The 24,603-nt window shown below is 31.9% G+C and overlaps 4 protein-coding genes and 1 pseudogene across 4 annotated transcripts; 3 read left to right on the top strand and 2 right to left on the bottom strand.

The window, feature by feature from the left end:
- Positions 1–1,610: 1,610 nt before the first annotated feature.
- LOC120188982 (putative pentatricopeptide repeat-containing protein At1g12700, mitochondrial) lies at positions 1,611–3,197 on the bottom strand. Its single transcript, XM_039192338.1, has one exon. The coding sequence runs from the start codon at positions 3,195–3,197 to the stop codon at positions 1,611–1,613; it is 1,587 nt and encodes a 528-aa protein (XP_039048269.1).
- Positions 3,198–5,678: 2,481 nt separating this feature from the next.
- On the top strand, positions 5,679–6,367 carry LOC120188743 (annotated as a pseudogene).
- A 1,286-nt stretch (positions 6,368–7,653) lies between these two features.
- LOC120188592 (cytochrome b5-like) lies at positions 7,654–8,934 on the top strand. The gene is made up of 4 exons (XM_039191984.1): positions 7,654–7,724; positions 7,851–7,945; positions 8,273–8,339; positions 8,556–8,934. The coding sequence occupies exons 2-4, from the start codon at positions 7,859–7,861 to the stop codon at positions 8,816–8,818; spliced, it is 417 nt and encodes a 138-aa protein (XP_039047915.1). The 5' UTR covers positions 7,654–7,724; positions 7,851–7,858; the 3' UTR covers positions 8,819–8,934.
- A 5,749-nt stretch (positions 8,935–14,683) lies between these two features.
- Positions 14,684–17,314, top strand: LOC120188927 (BURP domain-containing protein 17-like). Its single transcript, XM_039192303.1, has 2 exons — positions 14,684–14,800; positions 14,896–17,314. Exons 1-2 carry the CDS (start codon positions 14,729–14,731, stop codon positions 17,080–17,082), a joined length of 2,259 nt encoding a protein of 752 aa, XP_039048234.1. The 5' UTR covers positions 14,684–14,728; the 3' UTR covers positions 17,083–17,314.
- Positions 17,315–20,562: 3,248 nt separating this feature from the next.
- On the bottom strand, positions 20,563–21,970 carry LOC120188569 (AAA-ATPase At2g46620-like). The gene has a single exon (XM_039191958.1). It carries the CDS (start codon positions 21,953–21,955, stop codon positions 20,564–20,566), a length of 1,392 nt encoding a protein of 463 aa, XP_039047889.1. The 5' UTR covers positions 21,956–21,970; the 3' UTR covers position 20,563.
- Positions 21,971–24,603: the final 2,633 nt, after the last annotated feature.

Raw genomic sequence — 24,603 nt, 5'->3', positions numbered from 1 at the left:
GAAAATGTTGTTAGAGCCCCAACAAATCTGGAATGGAAAAAGAGAGTAGCTGAAGCCGGTGTTATCCCCATGTTAGTTCAATTGTTGGATTCTGGAACCACCTTGACCAAAAACCATGCAGCCACTGGTCTGTCTCGTTTTTCACAGAGTTTGCTTCAGCTAAACCTGCCAATACTAAAGCGGAAGGGGTTCTGGTATGAGTTTATCAATTCGAATACAATGTATGCATATCATTCAATAAAGTTAAACTTACAATGATCATATTTTATCGATAATTTTATAACCAACAGATCGTTTTTACGCCGATCATTATTGAATACAATTCAAACCATGTGAAATTGAATTAAACTCAAAGGAGTTTGAAAAAAAATTGGATCCGTAAAATAAGATATCCAAACCAAACTTAACAGTGCTATACACTACATTTCTATGGTGCTATTATATTTGTTGAAAGCTTTTTGATTCGTTCTTGTTAATAAAATAAAATCACCAGTGTTACAGTAGTTAAATAAAGTCTAAATCTATAAACTCAAACCAATTGCATGAAATGCGAAATTCTTATTCATATTCAAGCATCTTGCTATTAAGCTTTCCCATATCTTGAGATTAAGCAAAATGGAAAAGCAAGATGTGAGTTTGAAATGAGATGGTATGTAGTGGTACTACTCGAAAAACTTATGTTTTCATGGTTCAAAAAGTGATACGCACTTTAGACCTATAGGGCTGGAGCAGGTCATATAGAAATTTATGGATTTGAATCAAATAGTTAACTATACAAAATTTTATATATTTGCTATCTATATGAAAAGTGGTGATATAAGAGTTGTACACAAATGAATTTGCCTTGTGGCTAAGTGATTATGGTATGATTTTACCAATTCGGTTGTATGGTTATGGTATGATTTCGTCAATTCAGATATATAATTATAATATGATTTTACCAATTCTGTTATATATTTATTTGTAAGTGGTGATTAAGAAAAATATGTAAACAGAAAGGAAAACAAATATCATTTTGCAAAATTGATTACCAGAATTTCGATATCATATGTTGCAAAGATATTCCTTACCTAAATCTTTTAAGGAAAAATTTTAAGAGTGACGTGACCTGATTCAAAGTTATTTGAGATAAAAGGAGAAGGGAAGGGTCGAACAGGTAGAATCCGGGGCCTATCGTCAATTAGAATTTCATTTCAACTTGTCATTACATCACATGGTTGATTGATGACTCCGAGCAATTCTTAGTTATTCATGACCACTACCATTACCATTACATACACTTGTCCCAAGTCCAAACCACACAAAAGAAAAAGGAAAAGAAAAACAAAAAAAAAAATCTCTTTTCATCTCAATTTAACTATTTTAATATGATAATGTCCTCTTCCTACTTCAAGTGCTCACAACCGTATGCTATTTTAGAATTTCATACTGCATTAGAGTTATTTAAGCTTCTAAACCTTTCAACATATCATTTTTTCCGCATTTAAAATAACACACTCTACAGCCAAAAGTCTTTTAAGTTTTTATATTTGAATCATAATGATAGGATCCAAACACCAACTGCAAACATCAGCAACAATAAACAGAGTAACAAGAAATGCATACAAAATTCATATACCATACGTCATGAATTGCACAAGAGCGTTGCAGGTGGCGTCATCAGGCTCAATGCCTTGCTTTCTCATTGTGGAAATGACATCTAAAGCTCCGGTAACCATTCCCTCTTTCCAATAGGCATCCACCAATATATTATACGTGACATCACAAGGCTCAATGCCTCGCTTTCTCATTTTGTCAACAATATCTTTAGCTTTGGAAAGTGCAGGGATCAACATATCATACCTGACACCATCAGGCCCGATGCCTTGCTTTTCCATTGTGTCAAGCATATATTCAGCTTCGGAAACCATCCCCTCGTTGTAAAGTGCACCAATCAATGAACGATACGTGACAAGATCAGGCGCGACGCCTTGCTTTGCCATCGTGGCAAAGATATCTTCAGCTTCGGATACCATCCCCTTCTTGCAAAGTGCATCGATGAATATATTATACGTGACAACATCAGGCTCAATGCCTAGCTTTCTCATTGTGACAGCAATACCTTCAGCTTTGGGAACCATTCCGTCCTTACAATGTGCATCCACCAATATACTATACGTCTCGAAACCGAGCTTAATTCCTCGCTTTTCCATCGTGTGAACAATCGCTTCAGCTTCGGGAACCACCCCCTTATCACAAAGTGCAGCAATCAGTATATTGTACGTGACCACATGAGGCTCAATCCCTTGCTTTCTCATTGTGTCAATGGTATCCATAGCTTTGAAAATCATCCCCTCCTTGCACTGTGCATTAATCAATATGTTGTAGAGGGAGATGTTTAGAGAAATTTTGTAATCCATCATGTCAGTCAAAACCCTAGTTGCCGCCCCCTCCGACTTATATATTGCATGCATTAAGAATGTGTAAGTATCGACAATTGGTCTAATACCCTTATCCCTCATTTGGGACACGAGATGGAGAGCCTCCTCCTGTAACAGCCCCTCCTTGCAATAAGAGTCGATGACAGAGGTATATGCAACAGTATCATGTTCAATGCCTGTTTCTTCCACCATCCTTAGAAAACTAACAGCTCTTTTGGCTTTTATGATCTTAAGCAATCTGCACAATATTAAAACTGTAAAATTGAACCTAGGTTGATAACCTCTTTCAATCATCTCGTGAAACAATTTATCGGCTTCCAAAATATTAGGTCGCATACAAAGTCCACTAATCAAAGCGGACAAGGTTACAACATCAGGTTCAACTCCTAACTTGAGCATTTTCCCCAAAACAGAAAACCCAAAATCAGTTTGGCCTAATTGACAAAAGCAGTGAATCAAGATGTTGAGAGAATAAGCATCATGAGAAACTCCTACCAAGTCCATCTCGCTACACATAGAAACAGCATCCGCATAATGTTTCATTCCAACCATGTCTCTTAAAGATTTGTTGAATTCCACGATGGAACGCTTAGGTTCCTTGTCAAGACTCTTAAGAAACAAGGTGAGAGAATTATATTCGTTGTACTTTTCCCGCACACACACCGGATTCGTAGGTAAAACATCGAATATGGTAGCAATGGAAGAAAAAGAAGAGCGGGAAATTGAAAGGTTCATCCGAGCATTAACAAGAATTAATGAAGAAATAAGCTTACCCATGTCATGCAGGAGAATGGAAAAGCAAGAGGCTGTGAGCTTTAAACAAAACCAAAAACAAACGGCAGCAAGACACTTGTAGGCAGGGCGGTATTTAGGCCAGGGCAGAAGGAGTACATGTTCCGGTTTAGAGTTTTTATAATATATTATACTTATAAAATATAATTTTATATTAATTAAAAGTCCAATTATTTTTAATACTTGTTGTTAAAGGTGTAGTTTATCTTTAATATTTATTATTAGGGATTCAAATTTTTTTAATATTTTTTATTATTATAATTTTTTAAAATATTTGTATAAGTGTCTAATTTTTTGTCAAAGTTTTTTTCTGATATTTGTTATTAAGCCCTCAATTTCTTTAATACTTGTTATCAAAGACCTATTTTTCACGATTTATTATAGGGATATACTTTTAAAATCTAATTTCTTTTCTAATATTCATTTGTTACTATGATTTTAATTTTTACTATTTATTGGAGGTTCAATTCTTTTTCAGTGTTTGTTATTATAAGTATACTTTTAAATTTTTTTTTTAATATTTATTATTAGAGATTTATTTTTTCAATATTTATTATTATGTAGCTATTCTTAAAATTTATTTTTTCCAATATTTTTATTAGAAAAATTTACTTAAACATCTATATGTAACCACAACAACAACAATTATACAGAGGTAATGTTTTCGTCTGAAATTACAATATTAACAATGATTATGTTCATAATAGTATATGTTATTAAAAGTTTATAATCACGATACTTGTAGTGAACTTAATATCATTAGTTATATCTGTAATATTAATAATACAACATGACTAAAGAAAAAAATTAGTTGATCCTATTCTCATATGTAATGGGGTAAGGGGGAGGTAGGATAGTAGGTTACCCCCAACGCCAAGTTGAGAGCAATTTCCGTGAGAGACCTATGACAGTCAGAATTATGAATTACCCACCGTGGGACACGATCCCACGACCACAAGATTAAGAGCATTGCGATCTATCAACTGAGCTGAACGAGTAATTCAGAACGTGACTAAAGACATAAATATAAATTATAATTAAGGACTTAATTTTTTTAATTTGTCGTAGGGTGACCAAAATCTAATAATGGGTAAGCAGTAAAGTTAACCTATGCACCCTTTAAAACCTATAACTTGTAATCTATACACCCTTTAAAACCTATACTTGTAATCTATACACCCTTTAAAACCTATAACTTGTAATCTATACATTACTCCCTATAAAACCTATTACCTGTAAGGTAGGGTCAGATTCTGTAGGATTGTGACGAGTTAATCGTAAGCCAAGCGGCAGATGTGTGTGGCTAGGATATTTCAATAATTTCGGCTACAACTTAAATGACTGTAAAACTCTTTATTTATTTTTTTTAAATTATTCTTTTGGATAAACTACAGTAATGTTCCATTTGGTTTTGCTCTGTCTTATCTTGGTCACCAATTTTGAAAAATTTACATTTTTATTACTAATATGATCACTTCATTACATTTTAGTCACTGAATCGTTAATTCAGTGACTAAAACTCCATAGAACAGCAAATTTTCAATTGACGGCAAGACCTGCCACGTGTCCCATGTTTTTAAATATAGTTTTCCAAAGTTGAACCACTACTTTATTATGGACTTTAAATTTAAGGAAGAGTTTTACTCGACTCAAAAAATCGATTTTTTTGATTTGATTTAAAAAAATTTGACTTAAATTAACTTCAAGTTATAATTTCATAAACTTGACTCGACTAAACTCTAAAAAATTCAAGTTCAAATCGAGTTATAAAATACAACTAGAATAACTCGAAACTTTTAATAATTAGTAGATTGATTTTTAAATTTGAGTCGAAGTATGAATCGAGTCTATTGACTTTGTATGGTATATATAAATTACATATGAAAAAATACAAAAAAATATATGTATATTGTATATGGTTATAAAATAAAATTTAAATTATAATAAAAATATCATAATATTGTAAATATTTAGAATTAAATTTAAACAAAAACTTAAAAATTTGACTCAACTCAAAAAAATTTTAAATCAACTCCGAATTATAAAAAACGACTCGTAAACTTAGTAATTCAAAATTATATGACTCTACCCGACCGTCCCTAAATCTTCAAATAAAATGACTACGTCTACGTAAGGTGTTACGCAGGTTTGACTTATGCCATGTGTCAAGTGTTCGTTGGTTGACTTGTGACAGGTGAAAGATACTTGTCCGAAGGCAAACTGTTTTTATTGGCGAAGACTAATAGTAGGAATACATTCCTATTTCTTTCATTTATTTAAAAGTTTTTCTTGAATTAAAAAGGGAGGGGTTTTATGCATTTATTTTTGGGGGGATTTGGTATAATAAGTAAAGGAATTTTTTTTAATAATTTTTCAACATTAATACTTGAAATTATAAATACTACAAGTACAACAATCCAAAAATATTATCTTTTCTTGCACACTGCTTTGTAGTAGTATTTACCAGCTTGTATATGAAGGATGAATGGATGATGATTTCCGGCAGAGTTCTCATGGAAAAGATGTTAGATGGGGGTGGATTGTACTCTGGAGATGATGACAAAGCCTTCTTCCGCCAAGAAAAAGAACAAGCGGAAGTTCACCGATGAACAAGTCAGATCGTTGGAATCGATGTTCGAATCCGAAATCAGGCTGGAGCCTCGAAAAAATATGGAAGTGGCTAAAGAATTGGGGTTGCACCAACGACAGGTCGCAATCTGGTTTCAGAACAAAAGTGTTCGCTGGAAATCGAAGCAGCTTGAACGAGATTACGCCATCCTTCAACAAAATTACTCCGTCCTAGCTTCAAATTAAGCTCGAAAGTTTAATTAAAGAAAAGCAGGCCTTGCTGATTCAGGTACTTAACCATTAAACTTTGAATATAAAGAAAGTAAACGAAGCTTTAAAATGATTATAACGAACATGTTTTGGATTTTGATTAACAGTTGCAGAAGTTGAACGATTTGGTTAAGAAGCCAAAAGAGGAAGGCGAGGCTATGAAGTCTGATTCCGAAGGGCAGCTCAGTTTATCGATGGAAAGATTGGACTATGATAGTGCCACAAAGATGGAGTATTTTTGAGTACCGGAAGAAAAGCTTAACCTAATAAGAATGGTGGAACCACTTGATGGTTCTTTAACATCTCCAGAAGATTGATGCAGTTACGACTGTCTCTTTGGTCAGTCAAGTTGTGTTTATCAGTGGTGGGATGTTGGGCCATTAAATTTGAAATTAAACTTTTAAACAATATACGGTAAGGAGGAAAATGCGTGTAAATCCAATATTTATCTAAATTCAGCTTTCCTTCTGGACTAAAGTTATTCTCATTCACGCTAAATGTATGTTTCAATTTTAATAACTAAATAAATTTTTATTAGGCTTGTAAACGAATCGATCATTTAATGAATCGTTTATGAACCGTTCGATGAGAAGTTCGTTGATTTTTTAAACAAACGAACATGAATAAGATTTTATGTTCGTTTAATTAAATGAATGATCACGAACAAATGGTTTGTTCGTTTGTGAAAGTTCAATAATCTGTTCGTTTAAGTTCATTTATCTCCAAACCCGTTTAAAATATTAAGACCTAATAAATTTTAACTTTAAATCCATTAATATTTGAAAACCCAAATAATATTAAACCCAAATAAAAAATATCCAAATCAATTAAAGAAAATATAAACCCTAAAACTATTTGAAAAGAAAAAAACTTTTCTCAAATACAAACCAAATTAATTTTATGCCCGTTCATTTATCTTCGTTTACGTTCGTTCGTTTGTATTAGTTTATGTTCGTTCATCATTTTAACGAACGAACACAAACAAGTTACATTTATTAACGAATGAACATGAACAATAAATTTTATTCGTTTAGTTATTTGTGTTCAAATCGTTTGTTTGATTAAAGTTAAATGAAAGAACATGAACAAAAATTATTTGTGTTCGTTCGGTTGGGCTACATGCATAGTTTTTATAATAATATTTTAACTAAATAATATATTTTTAATTTTTTTATTAATCTAATATAATTATAAGGTAATATATATTCGAACGATTCTCAATCACTTAATAATGATCTCTCATATACCTTACATACTTCGTGATTAAATTTAAAACTTTAAAATATAATAATAATAATAATCCTTTTAATCTCCGTATATCTCAATTCATACATATATTTCTCATTTTTAAGAAAGGAATGGCATGCTTATTAACAAATAATAATTAAGTGTATTTTGTCCAATAATAAGATAACACATGCGAGATTTTATTCATCGCTAAATGTAAATAAAAAGAACTCGTGAAAGAGAGAAGAGATCAAGTGTGGAACAGATAGATCCAGGATGGTTCACATGGACAATTAAAAAGGAAACACGTGTCTAGCTTCTTATTGGTCAATCATAGCCAACTAAGATAAAATTCAGCTTCTCCCACACATTTTATGACAACCCTGGACTCAAATTCTTCCTACTTCCCCTCGTTTCCATTCCCCTGTCTTCTTCTCCTCACAACAGGTAAGACAATCCATCTTCTATTTAGTTTGTTGTCTGAAATTTACTTTCTCATAATACCACTGTTCGAACTGTGAATTTTCCTCTACTTTTCTGGGGTTTTTCGATTGTTTTCATTCCTTTATGTAGTTGAAGCAATGGGTTCTGGAGAAAAGGTTTTTGTTTTTGAAGACGTGGCAAAGAACAAGGAAAGGAATAATTGTTGGCTATTGATCTCTGGAAAGGTTGGGTTTTTCTTTGCTAATTTGATTTCCGGGTTTCCCTGTTGTTTTTTATATAATTGATTTAGATGTTATAGCTTAGTTCTGGAATTTGTCAACTATGTTGAATGTTCTATGTATTACCATCGGACTATCAGATTTTCACTTTCGATTATAAGATTTACATGTAAGCTGCCTTTATCTTGTTTCCGATCTGTATGCATATTAATTTAACCTATCGAGAAAAATCACGATAGAGCTCAAATGGTGTAGTAAAACTTGTATATTGATGGCAGCAATGTTGATTTCACTGTGCAGTTAACCTATTTTCTTTTCATCCTATTGTATCAGGTGTATGACATAACCCAATTCTTGGAGGATCATCCTGGAGGAGATGAAGTCTTGCTAGCCGCTAGTGGTAAGATGATATTATTGTCAGATAAGGAGAATTTTAGATTAGGGATGAACTTTTGAAATTTTAAGGGACAAACATATTATAAATAAAAAAGTAATGATAATTTTAAATTTTCAAGACAATTCGTCACTTAGATCCATCCCTGATTATTGCTGTCATCCGACTATCACCGGCAGATCGTATTTCTTTAGCTCGGTTTGATTCATCTTATTGTTGCAGGAAAAGATGCGACTCAGGATTTCGAAGACGTTGGTCATAGTGATGATGCAAGAAACATGATGAAGAAATACTACATTGGTGAGGTTGACAGCTCCACAGTTCCTCCACCAAAGAAGATCAAAACACAGCCACATTCAGTGACTCGTAAAGACGATGAATCTGGGTTTGTGTCTAAAATGTTACCGCTCTTGGTGCCCCTCTTGATCTTAGGTTTTGCATTCGGTTTGCGGTTCTTAGGGGAAAAGGGAAAAGCTGAAGCTTAGATTTCTTACTTTTCCCTTATTGTTGAACATACAAAAGGAGTGCGGCTAATAATAAAGTTGGTGAAAGCTGTGTTTGTTGTAACATTCAATCTAAGCTTAGCATGCGTCATTCTCAATCTCTTGCTACTGTTTCTGATCCATTCTATCAACTTTTAATCTTCTTGCATAAATTAACAGATTTCTGAGTTTTAAGGGAATGAGCGACGGAGTCAAGATTTTACGTTAGGTTTGTAGATTTAGTAATTTATATTAAAAATATAAGAATGTAAAGTTATAAAATTTCACAGATACTAATTAAATAACCAATAAAAATATAAAAAGAAAAAGTATCAAAATTATTTAAAAATTTAAAATTTTCGAAGATACGAGTGTATCCAAGCACCCCTTAAGCCATCCTTGCTTGCACAACCTTATGATAAAGGTGAATGTAACTAAGAATCCCTTGTATTATATGGGGTTGATCAAATTAGTCCTATTATTAAATGGATCAATTTAATCTCTTTACTATTAAAAAAATATACAAATAAACTCAAAATTTAAATTCTATTAAATTGTCATCTTAAAAATACGTAACAATAAATTTATCAAAGATCATGATAATAGCCTGATAGTGATCTTTATAATCATTATTTTAATAGAGCATTGTTTTATTTTAAAATTTTGTCTCGATGTTTTTTCGAAGTATTTTTTATCGAGTTTTGTTGATTTCGTCGTCAAAATTTAAAAACTTTTTTTAAATCAATCACTAATTTTATTCAAAATAGGAAATATTCTAAATTATAACAAAAATTCACAACCATAATCGTAAATTAAACACATAATTAAAACAATTTCCTATATTGAAATAAAACTAGCAACTTTAGATCACATGACACCATACAAAGAAAGATTAAAATATAACCAAGAAAACTCGAAAAGAGATTGATACAAATAGATTTGATCGCATCGGTAAACGAACAACAAAAAGTAATTAAGATACTGAAAGACCACCGACAAACCACAAATCAAACTCAAGTGACGTGAAAAGTTATCCATAAACGCATAATGAGTATCCAAATCCAATCTGAGGGTCCAAAGCAGGGAAGATTAACAATATTACAGATAAACGCCATCTTGATCATTCGTGGCGATGTCTAATCAACTCTTTAAAAAAAATAAGAGAAAACAACAACCAAAACGGTCAAAAAACGTGCCATAAAAACAGAGAAAAACGTGTTATACATGTAGACTTATTAAAAATGAAAAACAAGAGAAAATAAAAAGACAATAAAAAATATCAACGATCGGCAACCAACATTAAAGTTGATGCCGCCGTCGATCAACAAAAACAAAAAGAGAAAAAGATGAATGATTTACCAATAAAAAAATAGGAGAGAAAACGATTATAAATTTAATTTATAAAGTTATATTTCAAAACATTTTTTTAAACAGTAGAACAGTGCTTCCATTAATTAAATTCATAAAGTTTTAAGAGATAAAGATTATATTATAAATGTTGAAATCTCAAGGATTGAACCTGTCGAGCTATCCACATATATCATTAATTTGCATTTACAATTTTCTTTCTACTTTGAATTTATGTATTTTTATTTTTCTTGTTTTCACTTTTTTAATTTTATTCATCCTTTTCCTTTTATTTTTTAGTTTTTAGTTTTTTTTATAATAAAACACTAATAATGATAATAATAAAAGTAACAGCGATAAATACTAATATTAGGAACAATAATGACGATGATGATTAACAATAAATAACAAAAATAAAATAGAGAGGGTTATACTCAATGCCCAAACACATTGGGCTAGCTACAGATCTAGGCCACTCTTTCATTAAAAATACTTATACAACTTCAATTTATCCTTTTGATAACATTTTTTTTTCCAATTTAGTCACTTAATTTTGTATTTTTTTCTTCAATTCTTCGTTCTTCTTAAGTAAATTTTTAATTAAATTTGAATCATATACTCCTTTATCACTTTATAATTTCTATGTAATTTCACTTAGTCTAATTTAATCCCCTAAACTTGTATTTTATTCAGTTTGATCCTAATATTGCAACTATTTGCAAAATGGTATGAAGAATTAACATTACAAATTTTTATTACATATACGAAAAATGGTATGAAGAAATATACATGTATAACTTATAAGGTTAGAGAGAGTTGTTTCATTTGAAACCAAATAGTATTATGACTTTATAAATAAGTATATTTAAAATCGAATAAAAACTCAAATAAATACATTTTATCCGACTAGACTCAAATTTTATAAATTCAACTCGAAAAAAATTCAAATAAAATTTAAATGATAAAATAGTACTCATAAATTCGACTAACTCAGATTTTTTAATTTGATTCACTCAATCGAGTACTTTCTCCTATGAAAAATCCATTAATTATATAATGATTTATGTAAAGGATTAAAACTCTTGAACTTGGAAAGGATGAAGGATAAGCACGGGCTTGTTTTAATTATGGATTTCCTCATCCAACAACCTTGGATCCTGTAAAAAGTCCACACTTTAACTTGATTTTAAAGTATTAGATGGATTAAGCAAGACAAATATATTTTTTAATATATTATAATTTAAGTTTAATTAACTTTAAAAATGAATTGAACTCATCAAGTAATTTCAGTGATTAAAATGAGTGTTGTCCTTAGTGATATTGACTTCAAGATGATATGTTTACGGGTATATGTACGTTATTAATAATTAAGAAATATTTTAAACATATACTATCTCATAATCACCATAAATTATAAATAAATAAAAAGTGATTATTTCTTTTTTTTTTATTTTGCAACTCTTTGAGAAAATTAAAGATACAAATAATTAGGCAAAAATAATAATGATAAATAAAGTCAATGTATTACTTTGTTCAAATTGATGCCATCATCTTTATTCTTGAGCCTTTTTTTTCTTTTGATAAAGAAACCTTCATTTTAATTTTTAAATGAATTAGTTTTGTAATATTTTGTAAAAGTCAAATTAATTATAATTTTTGGAATCTTAAAACAGAGTTTGAAGGTCGTATAATACACAAACACAATTAAGTAGCTCGTGATAATGACGGCTTTGTGCTTAACGCCAGTATGGTTTTCCCTTCCCATCGCACATCGAGGATTCCATTAATGAAAGATTCTCTGCAACATAATTCGGATCAACAAGTAATTTGGATTTCATTACAATAATTTAAATTTTTAAGAAAGATGATGAGTCTGTCAACCTTGATCGATCTATCCCTGTTTATACATATCACTTATTAATATTAATAGATGGATATGTGTTAAAATGTTACCTCTAAAAATTTTAAATTATCATGTATTTAATTTTTTTTTCTCAGTACTTTTTATTGATAAGATGCTTTCATCATTTTTAAAATTTTATAAATTTAATCTTTCTTAAAATTTTAAAAATTTATCAACCTAACATAAAATCATGTTCGACCCTACTTATTTACACCAACAATTTTAATTATAAAAGAAAACTCTGCTCATATTAAACGAATTTTAAACAAATTATGATTGGTGATATTTTTAATGAATTGACATGACATTATAATTTATTTATTTTTTATTTTCAAATTATTTTTCTTAATCTTATAAATAATATATATTTTTTATTAATTTTATTCAGGTAATGAGATTAGGTAAATTTGTACAAAAAAAAAGAGATTAGGTAAATAAAACAAAAAGAAACGACTAGTACAGAAGACGCGATAAAATTCATTGGACAACTAAAAATAAATATATAAAAGGGATAACTCTTGTATTGTATTTAATTGGAATTTGGAAAGGGAAAAGGATAAATGAGCTTATTTTAATCACGGATTTCCTCACCCCCAAAAGCCTTGGATCCTGAACAAAGTCCACTCTTTAACGTGATTTTTAAGTGTTAGGTGAAGAAATCAAGTTTAGTTTAGTTTTTTTTCTTCTTCTTCCAATTAATTGGAACTTAAATCGTCATACATTGTGATGTCATAAAAAATGTAAATACTGACGGTAGACATATATTAATTAAAAATTAATACAAATAAAAATAATAATATTAAAAAATACTACTTTATATTTCAAATATCTTAGAATGCACTTAAATATTTTAGAATAATTATGAGACTATAATTATTGGGATATTTATATTGTTATATAATTATAAAGGTATAATATTAAAATTAGTTCCCAACGTTTATTAAAATGTTCATTTTAGCCTTTATATATTTTTTAATATTTTAGCCTCTAACGTTTTAATATTTAATCAAAATAACTCTTATTAGATAAAAATTATAAGTTAACTAACTATCAACTTATATTTTTTACAACTTGACATGACATTTGTATATATAATACATATGCTAAATTATTGACGTGTCACATGTTACATCGCTCATGATAATGACGTGTCATGTCACATAAGGTGATTATATGTCATGTACCACGTCACACAAATGATGACGTGGCATGTGCAACATCAACAATTAAGAATATTTGAAAATATTACGTCAGCAACATGTGTTAACTGTTAATAAATTAATAATTTTTGTCAAATATATTTTCACTAAAATTAAACGTTGAGTGATAAAAATACTTAAAAAAAATAAGTTAAAACTGATTCATGTTGTGATCACTTATACTTACCACTAATTAAGCTTATTTACACCAATAATTTAAGCTATAAAAGAATTCTGCCTCGGAGTAAACTAATTTATTTTGTACTTATCATAATCACTAACAACTTCGGAAATAGAAATTTTAACACTTTTTTTTTTAAAAAAAAGGGAAAGTCAGAAGGAGTGATGTTTGTTGAAGTGGACATTATATTATAGGGATGGGCTTAAAATTAATGGTAAAACTAGAATTATAATATATCAATTTTGATAAACTTTTTTTTATAGAAATAAATTTTGATAATTTGAATATTATAATAAAAATATTTTTTAATCAGAAAATTGTGCAGCATGTAATTAAATAATTCACAGAATGTAATCAGTACATTATTAAAATTAACAAAAGCGTTATTTATTTGAATTAATCACTGGTATTCGATCTATTGAACGATTAATTTAGATTGGGTACTGCAAAGGCGAGGACGGCCCTCCCAACCCAATTTGCTCTATTCGCAGACGTCAGGATTCAAACTCCTAACCTTGCTTAAAGGACCTAGTACCTCATCCCATTAGAACAACTGATTGTTGGTACAAAAGAGTTATTTTAAGCTCAAATTACACATAAATTTGAATATGCATAAATTTAAATATTAAGTTAATTCAAGGCTTTGAGGTGAGGTGATTGTAATTTATAAACTCATGCTTATCTTTTTATGAACATATTTTTTTATATAAAATACTTACACTGTCTAACACCCCCCAAATTCTTATATTAGAGGATTATTGGCCCCTTGGTATGACTTTAATAGGCAGGAAAAACTATTTTTATGCAGAAACTATATAGTGATTAAATTATAAGAAAATAAAGGTAGAACAACAATATTCGTAATATATTTTATATAGTGGTTAAGAGATTTGTAGTTATCCCTTAAAGTCTCGAGTTTGAATATCACGTTTGTAAGGGATATAAACGTTCGTTATTAAAGATTTAAAAGTCTTGAACAAATGTAATCTTATATTTATTCCATATTTATAAAAATAATAATAGTGAAAATTCAGTTACATCTTATAGACAGTTCTGTTCAAATTTGGGTTAATTAGAACGGACAAATCATCCTTTATTATTGGGACCAAAAAATAATTTAGTATCTTAGAGTTTTAAAAGAACAAGTTGTAAAAAACCGTGATGAAAAATAATAATTACATTAATGAAATAGAAAGCTTTTTCGCTATGATTCGTGCTTATAAAAGGCTGTGCAACCTTGAAACAATTCAGCCTGGAAATCACTCATACAAGTTCCTAAGTGAATGAGAGAAAAGAATATGGTTAATCTTCGCTTCTTTTATTCACTTCTCTTATTCCATCTTCTGCTTTTAAAGGTAAATTCCTGTCTATTCTCTAACCATATAGCTATTATGGAAAAGAAAAGTAGTGTAATAGATTCTAAACTTTCTTCTCTTTGTTTCTTCTGCAGTCTGACCATTGCAATGCTGTGAAGGATTTGAAAGAAGCACACCCCAGCGCTAACATTCATAATAGTTATGATGAGGCGGAGAAAACGAGTCCTTCATCGTCCACTTACATTTCCCGTCTTGAAAGTATGTACAAGCCAGGTTATATGGTGGATGATACAGAGCAAAAGAAGTCTTCTCCTGCTTCTCGTATTGCACACCTCGAAAGCAAATACAAACCAGGTTACATAATTGATGAAGCAGAGGACAAGAGTTCTTCTCAATCTTCTTATATTTCCCGCCTTGAAAGTGCATACAAGCCGGGTTATGGAGTGGCTAATGCAGAGGAAAAGATGTCTTCTCCTTCCTCTAGTATTGCACGCCTTGAAAGCAAATACAAACCAGGTTACATCATGGATGAAGCGGAGGACAAGAGATCTTCTCAGTCTTCTTACATTTCCCGCCTTGAAAGTACATACAAGCCGGGTTATGGAGTGGATGATGCAGAGCAAAAGAAGTCTTCTCCTTCCTCACGTATTGCACGCCTTGAAAGCAAATACAAACCAGGCTACATAATGGATGAAGCAGAGGACAAGAGATTTTCTCAGTCTTCTTACATTTCCCGCCTTGAAAGTACATACAAGCCGGGTTATGGAGTGGATGATGCAGAGCAAAAGAAGTCTTCTCCTTCCTCTCGTATTGCACGCCTTGAAAGCAAATACAAACCAGGTTACATAATGGACGAAACAGAGGACAAGAGATCTTCCCGGTCTTCTTACATTTCCCGCCTTGAAAGTACGTACAAGCCGGGTTATGGAGTGGATAATGCAGGGCAAAAGAAGTCTTCTCCTTCCTTTAGTATTGCACGCCTTGAAAGAAAATACAAACCAGGTTACATCATGGATGAAGCAGAGGACAAGAGATCTTCTCAGTCTTCTTACATTTCCCGCCTTGAAAGTACATACAAGCCGGGTTATGGAGTGGATGATGCAGAGCAAAAGAAGTCTTCTCCTTCCTCTCGTATTGCACGCCTTGAAAGCAAATACGAGTCGGCTTACGGAGTGGATGATGCAGAGGAAAAGAAGTCTTCTCTTTCATCTCGAATTGCACGCCTTGAAAGCAAATACGAGTCGGCTTACGGAGTGGATGATGCAGAGGAAAAGAAGTCTTCTCTTTCATCTCGTATTGCACGCCTTGAAAGCAAATACGAGTCGGCTTACGGAGTGGATGATGCAGAGGAAAAGAAGCCTTCTCTTTCATCTCGTATTGCACGCCTTGAAAGTAAATACAAACCAGGTTACATCATGGATGAAGCAGAGGACAAGAGATCTTCTCAGTCTTCTTACATTTCCCTCCTTGAAAGTACATACAAGCCGAGCTATGGAGTGGATGATGCAGAGGAAAAGAAGTATTCTCCTATAGCAAGCCTTGAAAGCAAGTATAAGCCCGATTATGGAATTGACAAAGATGAGAATATAAATTCCTCTACGAGCGACGAAGATGATGACATTGGAAGCGAAGACGTAGGAGTGTTCACCATAGAGGACATACGTACTTTCAATGTAGGAAGGAAACTGAGCACTTTCTTTTCCATCAGGAACCACTCTCTTTATCCTGGTTTCTTACCAAAAGAAGTAGCCGATTCCTTCCCATTTTCCTCATCAGAAGTTCCCAAAATTCTCCAATTCTTTTCAATTTCACCACTCTCACCGAAAGCCAAAGCTGTTAAAGATACAGCCAGGAAATGTGAAATCGAACCTGCCATAGGGGAGACCAAAATCTGCGCTACCTCTTCAGAATCCATGCTTGAATTTGTGAGAAATGCTTTCAGACCCGAGGTCGATTTCGAGCTAGTAAGCACAAACCACCCCACGATGACCACCCCAATATTACAGAGTTACACAATCATGGAACGTCCTCGAGAGATAGAATCTCCAAAGAAAGTGGCATGTCATCCCCTCCCATACCTTTACGCGGTCTACATGTGCCATTACGATGCCTTTGAGACCAAGATTTTCAAAGTTGCACTCGCTGGTGAAAATGGCGACAAAGTGGATGCTCTCATTGTTTGCCATATGGATACTTCGACTTGGAGCCCTAAACATGCCGCGTTTAGCTTGCTTGGAACAAAGCCTGGGATCCCTGTGTGCCATACTTTTTCAGAAGGTCATGGTGTTTGGATTCAGTCCTCCGCTGCTGCTTCAATTTAAGATGTTCTCAGACTTGTCTTGCTTCTGCCATCACATTCACAGCTCAAATCACCATTGTGTTTGTAGTTTTTAATAGCCGTTTCCATGTAATAAATTGAAGGATGTGAGGCTAGAACTTGTTACTATGCTTTTAGCACTTTTAGTTTCCAAGTGACTCCATCACCATTGTGTTTGTAGTTTTTAATAGCCTTTTCCATGTAATAAATTGAAGAATATAAGGCTACTTTTAACATTTTCTGTTCCCAGTGACTCTTTCAATGTTACATTAGTTGAACATGTGGTTCATATACATACATACATACATATTGTGTTTAATGTTACATAAGTTGAACGTGTGGTACTTTCTTTTGTATTTTGTTTTATTTAATTTATAGATTGTATTTTTATTTTAGTTAATCAGTTCACATAACAATTCATAAATTTGATTTAAAATTCATATTTTATTTTATTGACAAAATGTTTTTTAAAATTTTTAAATATGCATTTAAAGGTATGATATGTATACATGTAACTTAAAAATTGATCTCTACGAAAAAAAATTAAAAATAAAAGACTCAAGTGTAACTGAAGTCTTCCAACTTCTAAAAATATCAATTTAGTCTTGGAATCTCTTTTACACCCAATTAAATCCTTATACTTTGAAATTTCATTAATTCACCCATAGATCAAAGTTGGACATTAAATCTAACAATTCTTTTGGATTAATTGATATCTCATCGCAAAGTTTCTAAGAGGCATTTCCAAAAATTACTTTTTAATATTTTTTTAGCATTTTTCTTTAAAAAATTTACGTGATAGAATTATAGTGTGCACATGATAGTAATGTCTAAAAAAAAGTAAGATTTAGTGGTCAAAATTGGACAAAGAACTAATTAATTCAATTTCTCAAATCAAGAGTTTAATTGATTTAATTTCTTAGTTTGAGGGTTTAAGTAGGGCTTAAATGATTTTTTTTCCAAAAACTTGAGAGCTTTATAAGCTATATTTTCAAGATTATCCGACCCATTGACATGTCAACCCGAATAAAAATAACCATGTTTTTTTTCCTAAATTTTTTCTCGTTTCTGATAGCCGATCCGCTAATTTTCATGGATTGGGCCACGAGGCACAATATCCGACTTAACGGATACTCGAAGATTCAGTTCCATGTTTCTTTTATTTTTATTCTAGATTAGGTTCTCCATTTCCAATTCCTAAATTATTTCACCCTGACATTCTACATTTCTAATTTTCCAAATTATTTCATTTTAACATTCTAAATTTTTTTTTTTCATAACATTCCAAATCTAATTATATTTTTTAATTGTATTTTTAAAATTTTTAAATTTATCTTAACATTCTAGATTATATATCCCTAATTCTTATAAATGGGCCTTAAAGCCTTAAAACTTTGAGAAATGAGTAAAAATACCTTCAGAACTTATTAATAATTATCTAAACCGTATATGCTTAGAAATGATTAAAATGTCCTTAATTTGTAAAAAAATCAAAATGTCCTTTGTCAATTGTGAATATACACATATATGCGATTCTTTGTCAATTCTATTAGTTGTCAATATACGCGACTCCTTATTAGTTGCCAATATACACAATCTTTCGCATTTAAACTTAAGGAGCGTGTTTTATTCTTTTGATTAAAAGTTACGATCCACACTTTAATGTTAAACGATAAAAATAAATAAATTTGATATTTTTATCATAAATAAACTATTAAATATTAATAAAATCAAATATTCGATAGAAAATTATTATCATTTTAGTATGATTGTCGAGGTTTAAAATGAAGTTATTTCATACCTCGAAGTTTAGGAGTGTATTGATTTTGTCATATATTTTTAAATAATTCGCTTTTAAGTATTGAATTTTTTCGATTATCGTTGTCAGTAAATCATCACCCGTCAATGGTTGTCATTCACAACAAGATTGATAGCAAAATATTCATAATTCACTCCTCTTTCTTCTCACAAGATTGATGTTCCATAAAACCTACTCGAAATCGAAAAAACTAAGCAAAAAAATCTACTATTTTTAGAGATTTGGGAGTATTCTCGAGTTTAAAAGATTTGGAGTGTTTATTTAAAAATTTAAATGGTGAGAAGGATTATTTCAAGAAAACAAAATGCATACCTCAAAACTAGTTTCATCGGATAACAATCGAAAGATATCAAAATATTAGAATGTCGATTTTGAGTGGGTTTCATGAAAAATCAATCTGATGAGGAAAAGATGTGTGAAATTTGAACGTTTTGATATCAAGCTTGTTGTAAAAGAAGATTAGTAACAAGCGACGATTGCTTCCAACGGTCGTAAGAAAAATTAAACTCCTAAAACTGATTTTTTTTTAAAGTATAGTGATAAAATAGATATATCTCTAAAGTCCAGTGTCTAAAATTATGTCATTTTGGATATTAATAATCTTATCAAAATGATATCAATTTATTCGTATCATTACAATAATAAAATATCTATTTACATCACCGTATCGTTCAAAATCATTTAAACAATTAAAAATTAGATAATATAAATAATATTTCGCCTAAAATTTAAAAAGTACTATTATAATTTACTCTTTTTCTGTTGAAATCAATGGCAACGTTAATAAATAATAGTAATTAGAAATGTTATAAATTTATATAATTTTTAATTAAATATAATAATATTTTAGATTAAAATTATTTGAAATTAAACTGTCGCATAACTCACCCATATTGCTTCATCCCAGGCCAAATCTTATGCACTAATTTCCGAACTGTTCTCACTCCAATTCCTTGTACATCAGAAAAAGAACAAAATTGGTGTTGGATGCAAAACGCTTTGATTAAAATTGCAGACGTTATATTCGACTACAACACTCCAACCGCCCATTCAGACCATTAATTCCATGCTGTTGCGTCAATGGTATTGTTTTCTACTTTCATGTGCTTCTTCCCACTATTCATTACGTCATTCACGCCGCTCATATCATTACCCGAACCATCTACACCCTAATCCCTATCCCTCCCCTAATCATTCCACATTCCATACATAAATAAATAAACGAACCATATTAGTAGTAAACAAAAATATTATTCATTTTATTTAAATAACTATAAAAAATTAAACAAATACTATTTTATAATCACTCAAATTATTAAACAATCAATACATAAATAAACAATGAAATTAGTCCCAAGTGTACTTTCAATAATTCAACACCTCATCCTTTATAATAAGTTCGTTTAATAGAATAAAGTATAAGATTCTTTAAATAAAATTAGATACTTAAATTTTAAAGCTAATAAAGTTTTTATAATATTAGACTTAGATTAATAATTTAATAAATAAGAAATTGATCACTAAACCTAAAATAAGCAATCATCAATCTAATGCTATTATGAACAATTACAAACAAAGTTGAGAATGCAATTGAAGGGAATCAAATTCTAATTTCTATGAAAAGTAAAACTAGAAAGCTAATAAAGAGTTTGATGAGAAATCAACATTATCCACCCTCCTTTTGATCACTGCTAAGATCCAACGACTGAGATTTCCTACTGCTTTTAACCCTCAACAAACCATACCATTTCTTAAATTCCTTAACCGCATTTGCTCCTTCCTTGCCAAATACCCCACTGGTTTCGCCACCTTCATCTAACGATTTACTCGACCGTCCATCACCCTCCGATTGTAAAGCATTGATTACGGATTTCAAAGCTCGGCTAGGCGAATTCCGGTTCGCGATCATTAACTCGCCTATCTCAGCGGGGCTTAAACTCGACCCGTTTTGGAATATCTCCTCTACCTGCGGGAACAGCTTATGATCCTTGAGGCCTAGATAATTATTGGCCAGCGTTTTAAATGCCGTGAAATCACATAAAGGAAAATGTATATGAACATCAATCCTTCCGGGTCTGAGAATCGCCGGGTCAACGTGATCTTTGCCGTTCATTGTGAACACCATGACCCTTTCATTGCCGCAGCTGGAGGTTAAAATCCCGTCCATGAAATTTAAAATTCCTGACAAACTCGACGCCGTTGACTTTTCCGATAAATACCGGTCAAGATCTTCGATTACAATCACGGATTTGGCCGTGCTTTGCAACAAAAGAAGTTTAAGGTCGGAGTCATCAGAAACTTTGGACAAACCGATGTCGTAAACATCGTAACTCAAGAAATTAGCCAAAGCTGCGATAAAACTTGATTTTCCGGTACCGGAAGGGCCGTAAAGGAGATAGCTCCGTTTCCAAACACGACCCAGTCTATGATAATACTGTTTGGCTTTGAGGAAAGATTCCAGATCGGATTTGACTTTGTTTTTAAGGTCGGCTTCCATGGCTATCGTTTCAAACGTTGAAGGATGCGTGAAAGGAGCGGATCTCCACCGTCCCTTTTGATTGTCTACGACGTTCATGTAAAGCTTCAAATCTCGTTTCTGGTCTTCCAAATCATCGGAAACTGAGTGGATATGTTGAAGGTAAGGCCGGAGAACTCTTCGTTTATCGGCTTTTCGAATCTTCAACAACAAATTGTTGTCTTCGTTAATCCAAAAAATCTTGGCACCCAGAAAATCATCTTCGATGATTTGGTTAGGGTCGAGGCGGAGAACGATTTCATTTGGTTTTTTGCCGGTGAAGAGGTTAGTGAAATCGGAATCTTCAACAGAAGTGAGAGAATTAAGATAAACCCAAACTTTGTGATAGAGGTGGTTCCTTTGCATGCTTTCGCTGAATCTGGGGACTTTGAAGAACTGGTAGACATGGAAACAATCTTCGACTAAACGCCATTTTTTCTTGACAATATAAATAAGTCCGGTCTTGATTAAAACAACCCGGAAAAGGAACAGGACAATGAAAGTTATAAAGAACAGAAAAAATGGGTTATAAAGAATTGACATGATTTGTCAGAATCCAGACAGAAAGGGGGGGAATAATCTTTTGAAGGCAAATTTTCATGCAACTGGAAAGTAAAAATATTTTTCTGGGAAAGGGAAAAAGAGAACGAAAATATGAAGAATTGACAGAGATTCTTGTTTGGGTTGAAGAACCGTGAAGGTATAGAATAAAAGATTAAAGATCAGGGTAGATATAGTGTTTATGTGACACGTGAGTTAAATATATATATATATATATATATATATATATATATAATCTTAATGACAGAAAAGACCGTATAATATATGATTTTAATAAAAAAAAATTTAGATTTGCGAAAATAATCAATAAATTCGCAACGCAAACTCCAATTTCGCAATCCAGTTTCTAAATTCGCGTTGCGATTTTCTAAATTCGCAACGCGAATCTGTAAATCGCAACACAAAAGTCAAATTCACAACAAAAAAATCAAATTTGCAACAACAAAAACAAATTTGCAAAGCGCATTTATTTTTGCAACGTGAATTTTATTTAATTTTCGAATTCGAAATACAATATTAATTTCGCAACACAAATGTAAACAGTATTATCGCAAATCATAACCTAAAACCCTAAATCACAACTCAGTCTCATCTCCATCTCTTACTCTCTACGGCGACATCTATCCCCATCTCCGACGAAACCCGTCCCCATCTCTGGTGAAATCCGTCTATTTCCATCTCTCAGAGCAACCCTCACAACCATTCACGGTCGATAAGGTTAGTATTTATTTTTTGAATATTTTAAAGGTGTTCATAATTTATCCTGCGTGGTGGGAGGTCGATAAGGTTAGTATTTATTTTTTGAATATTTTAAAGGTGTTCATAATTTTTATTTGATGTGCGCAATTATTTATGATTGCAGGTGTTTATCCCTGTTTTAGAACGTCGTCATTGACTTCTAGTCGAGGTTCAGCTCCCATCTCTGAAGACAATGTTATATGACAGCATATTGAATTACATACCATTGTTTGATTTGAGAGATATTATTACAAAGGGATGGATCGCTCATTTGGCTAAATACTTGGCTGCAATTGATTATTGGACTAATTCTGGAAACAAGAAGCCAAAGAAGTTCAAAGTTATAATGATCAGAGATGAGACTGCGCCACAACAAACGCAGGGAGCCAGAGGGGATTGTGGTCCTCTCGTATGCATGTGCTTGGAACGTTTGACGACAGGAAGTAAACAGTTTCTACCTCCCACAGATAGAGATAGAGGTGTAGTAGGCTTGCAGTTTCGATATTTTATGGCTAGATCGATATATGTGAGACGCTGCCTACCTGCATCCGCGTGCTGAAAGTGTGCATAAACAATTGGTAAGTTTGAGCAAGTGTTGTTAACATATATACTCTTTAATTGGTTTGAAAATAGTTGGCTAAATACCTAGAATTCAGTAATTTGTTGTTTGTTGGTTTTAAATGTGTAGAAAGTGTTGTTTGAGCAAATGTTTGGTTTCTGCAAGTTAATCCTGAAGTGAGCTGCGTGAAATTGATGTATTTGTGCAAAAACAACAGTCTGGGCTTGTTTAATTGAATTTTACATTGAAAGTTGATTTGTTTAATTGATGAGGAAATAAGAATTATTTTTTGCTTGTTTAATTGATTTATAAAAGTTGATTTGTTTAATTTGATGTGTAAATAAGAATTATTTTTTTTCTTGTTTAATTGATTTGTAAAAGTTGATTTGTTGTTTTAAATTCAATCTGCATTATGTTGAAGGCAAAAAAGACATGTTGAAGGTACAAATTCGCAACGCGAAATAAGCGTTGCGATAGTCAAATTCGTGTTGCGATTTTCGATTTGCGATTTCGCGTTGCGAATTCAAGGAAAACACCTTCAAAAAGATAACAGACAACAATCTGATAAGTGATAACAATTGAACAAATCATAAAAATGTTCAAACTCAAGTTACTAATGAATGTCTAACTGAAATGTATGCATTCACACATAAAATAGGCATAATACAACATTTGCATTTAAAAATCACCTAAGTTAATAAGTCCCAAAAGGTAAAGCCGGTTGTGATTGGGATTTTGATTTTGATTGCGATTTTGATTTCCTTTTGCTTGGCACCATATGAGCTTTGGATTTTGATGAGGATCCATATTTTGGTGGAGGAAAAGATGATTGTGATGGCACTGCTGATCCACAGGTCAACCTTGTATGACCACTTTCCTTGCACCGACTACATGTCGATATCCTATTCTCTTTACCCTTAGACAGTATACGATCGTGATTTTTTGGTCGGCCAGGTAGCCTGCTGTCCATGACTGGTGGCAAAACTATTTGTAAGTCATCTGGTATGTCTCACTCAGAAGAATGTGGAATAGGGTAGACAATCTCGGTATAAGTCTGTCGATATAGTTTTGTAGTGTAGCAATCCATAGCGTATGCGCTTGAATCATCTTGGTTTAGATGAAGAGCAACTTTTATAACATGGCCACACGGATAACCAGATGTTTGCCATTTCTTACAACTACACGTCTTTGCATTTAGATCGACAAGCCCATTTAAGTTATTATCCAATACTTCAAACAAAGTGTTTGAACATGTTCAACTCTCCATGACGTTGACTTCACAACACGTTTCGTTATCTTTTTTTCAGTCCATGGTGTAACACGACGTTCCAAT

This window comes from Hibiscus syriacus, unplaced genomic scaffold, assembly GCF_006381635.1.
Source record: "Hibiscus syriacus cultivar Baekdansim isolate YM2019G1 unplaced genomic scaffold, ASM638163v2 tig00116951_pilon, whole genome shotgun sequence".
Taxonomy (NCBI): Eukaryota; Viridiplantae; Streptophyta; class Magnoliopsida; order Malvales; family Malvaceae; genus Hibiscus; species Hibiscus syriacus.
The sequence above is the reverse complement of the archived record's forward strand: the minus strand, read 5'-3'. Positions and strand labels throughout refer to the sequence as shown.

Coding starts and splice junctions, on each gene's coding strand:
- LOC120188592 (XM_039191984.1), top strand. CDS start 7,859: ATGGGTTCTGGAGAAAAGGTTTTTGTTTTTGAAGACGTGGCAAAGAAC. Junction 7,946..8,272: donor GGCTATTGATCTCTGGAAAG/GTTGGGTTTTTC, acceptor CTATTGTATCAG/GTGTATGACATAACCCAATT. Junction 8,340..8,555: donor AGTCTTGCTAGCCGCTAGTG/GTAAGATGATAT, acceptor TTATTGTTGCAG/GAAAAGATGCGACTCAGGAT.
- LOC120188927 (XM_039192303.1), top strand. CDS start 14,729: ATGAGAGAAAAGAATATGGTTAATCTTCGCTTCTTTTATTCACTTCTC. Junction 14,801..14,895: donor TCCATCTTCTGCTTTTAAAG/GTAAATTCCTGT, acceptor TTTCTTCTGCAG/TCTGACCATTGCAATGCTGT.
- LOC120188569 (XM_039191958.1), bottom strand. CDS start 21,955: ATGTCAATTCTTTATAACCCATTTTTTCTGTTCTTTATAACTTTCATT.
- LOC120188982 (XM_039192338.1), bottom strand. CDS start 3,197: ATGGGTAAGCTTATTTCTTCATTAATTCTTGTTAATGCTCGGATGAAC.